Genomic DNA, 12,078 nt, shown 5'->3' on the forward strand with positions numbered 1-12,078 from the left:
GGCTCCAATGTTCCTAGTCAATATTCACGATGGAATAGAGTCCCATGAATGCTGTCGCGTGCAAGAAAGTACCAGTAAGCTTCGGCTCTCTTCTGTTTTGTACCATGCACTACCCTTCGTTATTATTTTTTTTTTCTGTTTGCTGTGCATCAACGTCCGCTCCCGTTCACTCCCTCCCGAGCCCCTGACGCTTGCTAATGAAACGCGTCTCCCCGCCAGTCTGCATTCTCGATCGAAACAATGCCTTCTCGTGCGTCCTTGTTCGCAGTGGAACGTATTGTGTCCTCCATCCGTGTGATCGTTACCGGCGCCGAAGGATTTTGCCTCAATGGGCTGCGCGCACCCCTTCACGTCGTTGAACAGGATAGTGAGGGCTATCAAATCAACAAACACCCCTTTCTCTTCCCTGTGGAGTGGGACGGAAGCGTGGCAGCATCATTGTCCGTAGAGTTTTCCATGACAGACGCACACTCCAAAACAGAGGTCACCGCGAAACAGTGTGCACTCTGTCAAGAATGGCGAGCTGCGAAACAAGATTGCCACACAGTTACGACAGGGCGACACGACGCGCACTTCCCCCTCTCCGTCGCTGCAGCGGGGAGGCGTTCGAAGAAGCGGCCTTTGCGCTGGAATCCGCCGCCTTCCACCCGCCCCATCGACATTGTGACGGAACTAGTTCGGCGTGTGTGAACAATGATTCCGGAGTTCCCCAACGCGGAGCTGATTTGACACGCATGGACAAGCTGCCGTGGGGACAACGTATTTTGGTGCGTCTCACGCTTCGGCACCCCGCCAACGCCGTCGTCGGGCGTCAGAGCGCGGTTGCCTTTGTGTCTGTAAACTGATCTGCAGAGCCGCGGCGAGTTGGTGATGAGTAAACGAACAGTCGCCGCGTCGTAGGACCGGCGGATCGAGTGTATAAAAACTGTGGTTGTGCGAATGCTGAGGACACTTCTCTTGAGCAGTCATGTTAGACTGAGTCACTTGTCTCATGCAGTCATGTTGGACTGTTACTCTTTTTCTCAAGCAGTCATGTTAGACTGATTTAATTTCTGTAAATAAACCCTTTTCCTCGTTCTCGATGAGAAGCAGTTCTTCACTTCATCAACGATCTCAGCGTAAATAAGTTGGACGACGGCATGGGCCAGCTACCTTGAAATTCATGCCGTACTCCAATCTTGGCAAAGGACCACGGACGATGGGATTGAGCCCCCAATCCTGACAACTGGCTGACAGCGGTGAGGTGGACTTTGCGACATGGTGCTGTATCTGCGGTGAGTGCTTGGTTTTTGCTTTGACTCTCTAGGCTTCATTTTGTGGTTGTTCTGTTTAGAACAGTAGGGAAGCTAGATTATTGTGTGTTAGCTAGGTTGTGTTTTCCTAGCTAGATTTAGAGAGCAGAATCAAGGCAGTAAAGCAGCAGTCATGGATTTAAGGACACTGCTGAGAGACGAGTTGTTGATTGTTGGTGAGGAACTGGGCCTAGATGTACGCAAGGAAATGCTCAAATCGGAATTATTGGAGCTAATTTCCAATCAGGCCAGTGAGGAAGATATTGAAATGGGAATGGAACTTCTCAAAAAGAGAGAGAAACGGGAAAGAGAAAGAGAAGAACGGGACCGAGAAAGAGAAGAAAGGGACAGAGAAAAGCAAGAGAGAGAGGAACGCGATAAAGATCGCGAGTTTCAGTTAAGGAAAATGCAACTTGAACTTGAAAGCAAACGTTTGGAGTTGTCTCAAGGAAGTGAAGGCGCTCTGGGACGATCAAGTGAGGCAGAATCGTACCGCATGGACAGGCTATTGAAGCCATTTGAGGTCGGGACCGACATAGGCTTGTTCCTAAGCAATTTTGAAAGGACTTGCGAGAAGATGAACTTCGGCCCGAGTACATGGCCACAGCGGTTGCTGTCTATGTTGCCGTGTGAGGCGGCGGAAGTAATCGCCAGATTGAGTGCGCAGGATGCATATGATTGTGCAAAAGTTAAGGCTAGTCTCCTGAAGAAATACCGCCTTTCAGCCGAAGCTTTTCGGCAAAGGTTTAGGAGCACAGGCAAGAAAGATAGCGAGGGCTATCCGGAGTTTGCATATAGCTTAAAGGCCAACCTAGTCGAGTGGCTTAAAAGCGCGGAAGCGTACGACAGCAGAGACATGATCATTGAATGCATGTGTCTAGAGCAGTTTTACAAAACCATCCCCCAAGCTGTGAAACTGTGGGTGCAAGACAGAGGTAATGTAAACACTGTGGAAAGGGCGGCTGAATTAGCCGAAGAGTACGCAACCCGTAGAAAGTTTAACGCCGAGGAGGGAAACTGGGACGGTCGAAATGGACCGCCGAAACCATTTCCGTTCAAAAAGAGTGCGCAAACTAGACGATCAGAGCCTGTAGACATGGCGGAAAAGCCCGCAGAAAAGAGCGAGGAGAAACTTAACGGAGAAACCGCACAAAAAGAACAGAAAAGAAAATTCGAATCTGTTAGACCAATTCGCTGTTACAAATGCCACAAACTGGGACATATAGCTGTAAACTGCGAGAAGTATAGCGTAGTTTTTTTCTACGTGGAGGAAAAAGATGAGAATATGGAACTTTTAAGTCCGTATCTCCACAACCTGCAAGTTAATGGAAAACCATGCCGAGTGCTAAGAGACAGTGCCGCCACGCTGGACATTGTCCATTCGTCTTACGTGATGGTAGATGACTTCACCGGAGAAGTAGCATGGATAAAACAGGTTGTAGAAGAACACAGCGTGTGTCTGCCCATGGCCAAAGTCAAAATCAGTGGACCATTCGGGGAGCTAGAGACTGAGGCTGCAGTTTCCAAATTTTTGTCACTGCAGTATCCCTACATCTTTTCGAATCGTTCGAATCAGTTACTGCGTGACAGAGGGCTCAAACTGGGAGAGGGCATAGTACAGGCATTGACCCGAGGCCAAGCTCGTAAGATCGCGGCGCTTTCGGCTGAAAATGCTCAAGCTCCTCCAGCGGAAGCAGAAAAGGGGATAACTTCGATACCCGAATCCGAGCTAGGCCCGAGGGACAAAAGAACAGTTGAGGAGAGCCTGCCATCTGACCAGCTCAATGAGAGCGTAGCACTAGAGTGTCAGAGTTCTAGCCTGCAGGAAGAGCAAGCAGACGCGCTCCCAAGCGAGACAGGGTCGTTATTATCACCGGCCTCAAAGAACTTTGATCAACTCTTACGCGTGGATAGAGAGTCACTGGCAGCTGAGCAAAAGAATGATGAGAGCTTAGCTAGATTACGTGACACAGCTAAAGAAGGCATTGCTAGGCGCAACGTAACGATACATGAGAGAGGAGGATTGTTGTATCGGCATTACAGAGATCGAAAGGGTAGGATTTTAGATCAGTTAGTCATACCTACTAAGTATAGGGAGGACCTTTTGAGTCTTTGTCATGGAAATGGGTGGTCCGGCCACCTAGGGATAAACAAATCAAAGGAAAGATTGCTTATGGAATACTACTGGCCTGGCTGTTTCAAAGATGTAGAAAACTTTGTAAGATCATGCGACGCCTGCCAGCGTTCTGGTAAACCAGGAGAGACTTGGAAAGCTCCACTGAAGGTAGTGCCCTTAATAACAGAGCCTTTCAGACGACTTGTAATAGACACGGTAGGGCCTCTTCCAAAAACAAAATCAGGCTACAGGTACTTGTTTACCATGCTGTGTCCGGCTACCAAGTTTCCAGAAGCAATCCCTTTGAAAGAGCTCAGCTCCACCGAAGTAGTAGACGCGCTTTTGACAGTGTTTGCACGAGTTGGGTTTCCAGCCGAAATTCAGGCAGACCAAGGGTCAGTATTCACGAGCGCACTGACTTCCACATTCTTGCAAAAGTGCGGGGTAAAGTTAATACACAGTTCTGTCTATCACCCTCAGTCAAACAGTGTAGAGAGGTGGCATTCGGTGCTTAAGCGAGTTTTGCGTGCGCTATGTTACGAGCACAAGGAGGACTGGGAGAACTGTCTGCCGGCAACTTTGTTTGCTTTGCGAACAGTTCCACATGAGGCGACAGGGTTCTCACCAGCAGAACTAGTGTATGGGAGGACACTACGGTCTCCACTGAGAATGTTAAGAGTGATGTGGGAGGAAAGAGGGGAGAGTCCAACCGTGGTTGAATACGTGCTAAATTTACTGGAACGGCTAAGCGCAACCCAAGAACTAGTCGGAAAGAACATGGCAATAGCTCAAAAGAACGCCAAAGTCTATTACGACAAGAATGCGAGGCTTCGTACGTTTGAAGCCGGCTTAACGATGAAAGCGGAAAAGGGTAGGTTTGGTTGTTCGCAGGTTACTTATCTGGGCCATGTTGTCTGTCAGGACATGAGACGGCCGGCTGAGCTGAAGATAGCTACGATTGGAGAATTTTCTCAGCCGAGCCCGAAAACGGACCTTCGTGCATTTTTGGGACTTGTGGGGTACTATCAACGGTACATTCCGAATTACTCGCAATTGGCAAGTCCATTAACGGACGCCCTCCGAAAGGGAGCACCGAGTAACGTACACTGGGATAAGGACAAGGAGAACGCTTTCCAAAGTTTGAAAACGCTATTGGTTTCTCGCCCTGTGCTTCGCGCGCCAGACTACACAAAGGAATTCATAGTTCAATGCGACGCAAGCGACAGAGGTATGGGCGTGGTACTTAGTCAGGTCGGCGACGATAACGAGGAGCATCCTATCCTCTATGCCAGCCGTAAACTAAATGTAAGGGAGGAAGCCTACAGCGCTTCAGAGAAGGAATGCGCTTGTTTGGTTTGGGCCGCCCAGAAGTTGTCGTGTTACTTGTACGGAGCGAAGTTCAACTTCGAGACCGACCACTGTCCTCTGACGTGGCTCAATCAAATGTCACACAAAAACGGCCGCTTGCTCCGATGGAGCCTCACTCTCCAAGAGTACAACTTCTCCGTTAGATATAAGAAGGGAAAGTTGCATAGCAATGCGGATGGTTTGAGCAGGCTAATTTGAATTCTGCGTTTGAGGGTCCCGCCTAAATTTTAGGGTTACCAGTGTTAGCTTTTCTTTAGGCGAAGAAAATCCCCTCTCTTTCAGCAGAATTCCCTCCATTAATTGCTGAATTTGTCAGCAGGAATTTGCTTCAGAAATTGGCATAGTGAAATGTAGCATTTTTTTTGTTTCTGCACTTATGTTGTTGTTGTTTTTTTTTGAAGCCTAGCGAGTCTAAAGTGAGAGCCAATGCACGTCATCTCGGCGCAGAGCCGTGTTGTGGGGTTCATTTTGCAGTTGCCTGTCCTTGTTGGATGTTTTGGGGCGGTGACATCAATGCACAAGTGGTCGCTGCGAGCCAAGACATCAATCCCCCCCCTGACCAGCAGCCGTTCTCTTCCTGCCTAGCGGTTGTCAGCGCTAGACAGTCGAGACTTTCCGGGCCATGGAGGCGCTGTCAAGAATGGCGAGCTGCGAAACAAGATTGCCACACAGTTACGACAGGGCGACACGACGCGCACCTCCCCCTCTCCGTCGCTGCAGCGGGGAGGCGTTCGAAGAAGCGGCCTTTGCGCTGGAATCCGCCGCCTTCCACCCGCCCCATCGACATTGTGACGGAACTAGTTCGGCGTGTGTGAACAATGATTCCGGAGTTCCCCAACGCGGAGCTGATTTGACACGCATGGACAAGCTGCCGTGGGGACAACGTATTTTGGTGCGTCTCACGCTTCGGCACCCCGCCAACGCCGTCGTCGGGCGTCAGAGCGCGGTTGCCTTTGTGTCTGTAAACTGATCTGCAGAGCCGCGGTGAGTTGGTGATGAGTAAACGAACAGTCGCCGCGTCGTAGGACCGGCGGATCGAGTGTATAAAAACTGTGGTTGTGCGAATGCTGAGGACACTTCTCTTGAGCAGTCATGTTAGACTGAGTCACTTGTCTCATGCAGTCATGTTGGACTGTTACTCTTTTTCTCAAGCAGTCATGTTAGACTGATTTAATTTCTGTAAATAAACCCTTTTCCTCGTTCTCGATGAGAAGCAGTTCTTCACTTCATCAACGATCTCAGCGTAAATAAGTTGGACGACGGCATGGGCCAGCTACCTTCAAATTCATGCCGTACTCCAATCTTGGCAAAGGACCACGGACGATGGGATTGAGCCCCCAATCCTGACAACTCGGACTGTCGAATCAGTTCAGAAGTTGTTGGCGTCGTGGTCGCTGTATTTGTTCGTGGTTGTTGTGGTCATCGTCGTCGGTTTCTTTTTTACAGGGAACCTGTTAAGGGCTACTATCCCTAGGATCGTGTCCATGTGTCAACGCAAAACTATCATCATCAAAATTCCAGCATCTTCGTCTTCTTCCACAGCTGGCTCGTTGGCGCCCCTTGGCACTAACCGCGCGAACACGCTCGTGCCAGCGCTCCTGCATTCGTCGGTGAAATAAATAAATAAATAAATAAACACAAAGACGCAACGAATTTTACGGCGAAGCTGTTAAGGGCTAGTTCCCCCAGGATTCCGCCCCTGTGTAGGCACAAAACTCCCCATACGTGAGACGATCCCGAAGATACTGCAATGCCAGGCCGACCCGCTGCGGAGGGGCAGTTCACAATTAAGGGGCCCACATACACAGCTTCGCTGGTCATCCTTCTTCACAGAGTGGAAGGACACCGATATTTTTCGGTGATTGTTGTTGTTGTCCTTGCTGTCGGCGTCATCGTTGTATCCGCCGCCGCCGCTCTGTGCGCGAGATAGTTCGACGCTTATTAACAGTGAAAGGCAGATAGGTCACATTCACCTGGCGTTCAGGTAGTCAACATTTAGCAGGAAATGCTTTTCGGTGACGAATTAATCGAGCAGACGGTTAATTGTCACGCTGATTTGAATGACGTGGAAGAAGTGCGTCAGTCCAAGGAAAATAATATAGTGCTGGTAATTATTTAATAATTTGTTCTAGCAGACAGGAAAGATCGATAACAATGTGCAGCGTATAACAGGAAGCTTAAACTGGCCGATGTTGTTTTTGCGGTTTTAAAAATTTGAAGTTAAGCTCAAGAGCTGGCTGACTAGTAGCTGGTATGTACCTACTTGAAGGTACATATCGCCTGCCTATTCTGGTGGGAGAGAGTAAGATCAGATACGATAGAGATAACGAGAACTAAGAACGTGAAAACGAAGTGACAAATGCAAACACGAAACAAAACATACCTATCAAAGATATTTGCAAAGTTTGCAAAGTCTCATGGAGCCTTCACTGACTGTGCACACGATGGTGCGTCGCGACGTAGCACTCAGCTCTTGGTGAAACATAACGAGAGCAATCAAATATAAACTAAAGGGTCACAGGAAGGCGCATAGTTGAATGTATGAAAAGTGTGGGCGAACAAGGCAAGCTCTTCCCGGAGCCGATGTTTCAAGGCGAAGGCAATTGTCCCTTGGTTGAGAAGTTGGCTTTGGTCTGGTGCTTCCTTGGTTCGCTCACTTCGAATAAAATTACAGAAAGTTCGACTCATCTCGTTATTCATGCGCATAGCATATTGGGTATAATCAGACGACCTTTCTTTCCGGGCTAGTTATCTAGCCGTTTCAGGGGGGCCAATCCCAAAGAGAGCATGGCCAAAAATGTGGGACGATGCTGAAGGTAGTGCAGTTAAAAATGTGTGCTGATCACGAATGTAGTGCAGTCTAAATATGCGTGCCTAACCTTGCTCATGGCACTCCTCAATCAAAGAAAAATTATAAAATGTTTCCAAATTTATTTTCGTCTGAAAAGAATGGTATTCGCATACTTCGCATAGAATGCTATTCGCATAGTCATCGTAGATGAGTTCTGCCCGAATTTTGTTCTAAGACTTCGCCGAACATACCGCTTGTAGAGGAGTTATATCCTCATTTAGTAATTCATCTAGGTACTTCAAATATGATTGATTTTTCTATTCTCATAATTCGTTCGTGTTGGTGTGTAATAAATAATTGTAGTGTTGACCAGAAGAGAGGGAGGACTGACGCATTTAAAACTTGTTAAAACTTTTTCAGAAGGGTAAAGAAAAAGCGACGAGTAGGGTAGGTAAAATAAGACTCACCTAGAAAAAGCTAATGGACTCCGAAGCGAAAAAAACTACAAAAAAAGTTAACATATTTCTGATTCTCAAGGGATGTTGACTTGTTGTGCGCAAGGGTCACAAGAGAAAAAAAAAGGGGGAAACAGAAACCACGCAAAAAAATAAAAAAATAATAATAAAGAGGTGAGGCGTGCAGACAGGGCACAAGAGTAGAGAAGTGAACAACACGAGCGCCTTCTACACTTCTCTACTCTTGTGTTCTGTCTGCACGCCTCACCTCTTTTTGGCATAATGAATCCTTGCCAACTAGCTCAGCTTTCTGTCGTTCCAGAAACCACGGCTGAATAGCGGAAGACCTTTGATTGGCGCATATCACAGTGCGGTGCTCTGCATATTGACGTTACCTGGTATGCACCTGCCTAATCCTTTAAAAAACCAGAAAAACTGCAGTTTTAGTAAAATTTGCAACACACACACACACACACATATATATATATATATATATATATATATATATATATATATATATATATATATATATATATATATATATATATATATATATATATATATATATATAGAGAGAGAGAGAGAGAGAGAGAGAGAGAGAGAGAGATGTCCTTTATTTGACAGGAAACGATTTTAAAGAGGGGTGGTCGGAGCCCTCCAGTCCAGGGCCCCACTGGCCTCTGCCGGCTGTCTGACCTGTCTAATTAAGGACTTTTGTCCTGTCAAGCAGGAACTGGCAAGCTGTGCCCCTCATTGCTTCATCGTGTTGTTGCTATTGGGCCTATTACGGCGCCCAATGCACTCCCATGTTACGTGCATTTGGGCAGGTATGTCACCGCGCCAAGGGCGGTTGGCCCTATAGCGGGTGGGATGCACGTGTAAAAGTGGCAGTGTTGCCTGTATTTTACAAGTCCAGAAAAGATCGAAAACGTGCAAGTTTCGTAACGGTACTGAAATTAAGAATGTATAGAGGCAAGCCTGCAGGCGGCCGCGCACACGGGTGCTTAACACGCGGAGGCGTTGTTGTGAGGGTTCGGATTCCCCTTTGATGGCGTGTTGTCTCTCCACTAGCTTTCCTTAGTTTTTGTGTTTGTCACAGTTACGAACAAGACCATCTATTCCTCCCTCTAAAGGCCACATAGCTTCCCCTCCCCCACTTTATTAGATTAAGCATTCTGCTATTCTTATGTCAATTTCTTCGCTTATAGGAATATTGGCTTCTTTTGTAGTAAGCGGAATTTTCGAAAGACAGAACTCTATCTTACAGAATTGAATTCTGTCGTTTTCAACAGTGCCTTTGATAACGTCGTTCCCGGTTCGCGTGTTTCACTAACGTTAGCTTACGCCACATAATTTCTCTCTCTCCCTCTATCTCTTCTTCTCTTATTTTTTTTACTTTCGCTGATCGAGTTTAGGTTTTATAACAATCCGCATACATGCATTAAAGTATTGGAGCTTCTTTATTCTTTCTTTTCTTTCAGTATTGGGCTCTATTTGGTACGTTTACGGAGCAGCGCACGAGGTTGCTTTTCAATATAGCTAATTCGGTGGGATTTGCAAACCCATTGTTCACGTTGTGTCCCAGTTAATCCGCTCGACCAGCCATGGATGCCCGGCTGACGAGCACTTTCTCAACGCTTAGGAGGTTTCCCGCGAAACAGAAGGCAACTCACAGTGTGGAGAACAACGGCAAAAAATACTTTATTTACAACATGAAGTGACCAGTGCAAGTGAGGAAATGTACAACACGCAATAACAATACGGTGACAACAACAAAAATGTAACAAACATGAACAGCTCTTAAAGAGACGTCGCGGGATCGACGCCTATACATCTGGCGCACACGAAACGCGAAAAATCAACATTAAATATTGTGGCATTCGTCCTGGCACAACGTTTCTGTATAACTCAGCTCCCTACCACCTGTCGTTCTATCCTACCAACGTCGTAGAATCATGGTTCAGCGAGGACGAGGACGACGCTCTTGTGAAAATGTAACGCTTCGAGAGGAAAGCTGCGTTTGACAAAAGTTTGCGTTTTCACTCGAAGACCACGCAGAAATTAAGGCAGCTCGAAGCGTACTCGTACGGCTCTGCCCGGAACTGCTTGTGGCTTGGAGCACCATTTTGAAGGCACAAATAATATGAAGTACGCGTGCTCACACAAAAAAAAAGAAATAGAGAAATGGACGCTCACTCTATTAGGGACGCCTAAATTTCAGTCTTAAATTCAAGATATTTTGATGCGATGATCATTTGACCATATACTGTGATGTGATGACCATTTTGAAATGTCACCATATACGATATGCCACCACCATTATGACAAGTTGCGGGTGCAAATAGATCGCTTCTCTGAAGCGGTTAGCAGCCAGCGAATGCTCTTGATATTTCTTGCCCTGCAACGTAACACGAAATTTCTGCCATTGAGACCGCTCTATGAGTGCCAGTAACCTGAATCTACGAATGAAAGTCGACCCGCGATTCGTTCGTGCGATTCCCTATTTTTTCGCTGAAAAACAAAACTAAGGAAAATGGTCCATGAGATGACAACAAAACAGTGCTTCAGTCTTTCGCCTATATCACAGGATGGAGTGGTGGGTTCGTAAACAGAATAGAACAACAACAGATGCAGCGTTACCACTTGTCGTTTCTCTCCGTAGGTCGACCTCTTTTCGCGCTACTCTGTCTTCGAACCAAATCTTGATGTACTAATGTGCTGGTCGGAATTCTCAGTGAGCCTTGTTCTTGACGCCTTCACCCTTTATGCTGGGGCCCCTCTTGTCGCTGTAGGCCTTAATGTAGAAGCGCACGAACATGGCGAAGAAGAAGACCGCCTCGCACAGCATGATGTAGGTGTGCGGCCTCGGGTAGCCGCAGCTGATGAAAAACGGCATCAGTGTGTGCAAGAAAATCATGACGAACTGGACGAGCTGGAACTGGGTGAGGTAGCGCTTCCACCACAGGTGCTTCTGCACGGAGGGGCCGAGCAGCGAGAGGAAGTAGTAGCTGTACATTACCACGTGCACGAAGCTGTTGAGGATGACGCCGAGCGCGACCTGGCCGTCGGGACCGTAGGCCAGCCCGAACCAGCCGTTGAAGACCACCAAGATGTGGTGCACGACGTGCAGGAAGGAGATGTGCGAGTCCTTCTTGCGGAGCACGAAGAAGAAGGTGTCCAGAAAGTCGGCGATCCTCACCATCAGGTACCACCAGCAGAGCGTGAGCATGCTCATGGTGACCTCGTCGCGGGCCTCGTAGTTGATGCCTTGGCAGAGGAGGTTGTAGCCGCCGCCCAGGTACGACTTGGAGAGGAAGGCCACCACGAAGTAGCAGTTGAGCAGGACCATGGCCGCGTTGTAGACGATGATGAGCGGCTTGATGCCGTCGTACGGCTTGCGGCCTTTCATGAACCGCGGCCCTCCCACCTTGACGATGTAGACGTACGCGACGAACAGAGTGATGAGGAACTGTTTATTGCCGGCCAGTGCCCATTCAATGGTGCGGGGATCCCGTCGCAGGAACGGCTCTGCCACCATGCTGTCGCTCGCTGTCAGGGTTGCCGAAGAAGCCATGCCTGCTTCGCGTTTCACCCACTCCGAGATATTGATGAGGATGTCACTCACTTTCTCTGCCGTCTCGATCTCCGCTCCGAAACGTGCTTCTCTCTTCTGCCTGGTCGTGTAGGCTATTGGCAGTCAGGCAGGCAGGCAGGCAGGCAGGCAGGCAGGCACCAGAGCAGCAGTTTTTTTTTTTCGATACCGCCTCCTGTCTCCGCGCGGTTTCCGAAGACGACAGGCTGCACTCGGACGAAAAGTCAGCCTTTATTTGCTGACACGACGCGAGCTGAGAGAGAGGGACGAGTCGCGGTGATGACGACGACTACGTACGCGCGAGAGGAAGGAACCAATTCACTCCGGTGAGGAGGAGCAGAAGGTCGACCGACGGGGTGCGGCGCGGCGGCGGCGGCGTTCGAGGGCGACACCGGCGTTTGCGGTGCGCAATGGTTTTGTTCCTTCTTGCTTCTTTCACGGTCAATCCACGTGCCCTCTCTTAC

The 12,078-nt window shown here is 48.3% G+C and overlaps 1 protein-coding gene across 1 annotated transcript; it reads right to left on the minus strand.

Moving 5' to 3' along the window:
• Positions 1-9,697: 9,697 nt before the first annotated feature.
• On the minus strand, positions 9,698-11,826 carry LOC135905522 (very long chain fatty acid elongase AAEL008004-like). Its single transcript, XM_065436462.2, has one exon. The coding sequence runs from the start codon at positions 11,594-11,596 to the stop codon at positions 10,754-10,756; it is 843 nt and encodes a 280-aa protein (XP_065292534.2). The 5' UTR covers positions 11,597-11,826; the 3' UTR covers positions 9,698-10,753.
• Positions 11,827-12,078: the final 252 nt, after the last annotated feature.

This window comes from Dermacentor albipictus, chromosome 3 (assembly GCF_038994185.2).
Source record: "Dermacentor albipictus isolate Rhodes 1998 colony chromosome 3, USDA_Dalb.pri_finalv2, whole genome shotgun sequence".
Lineage (NCBI taxonomy): Eukaryota > Metazoa > Arthropoda > Arachnida > Ixodida > Ixodidae > Dermacentor > Dermacentor albipictus.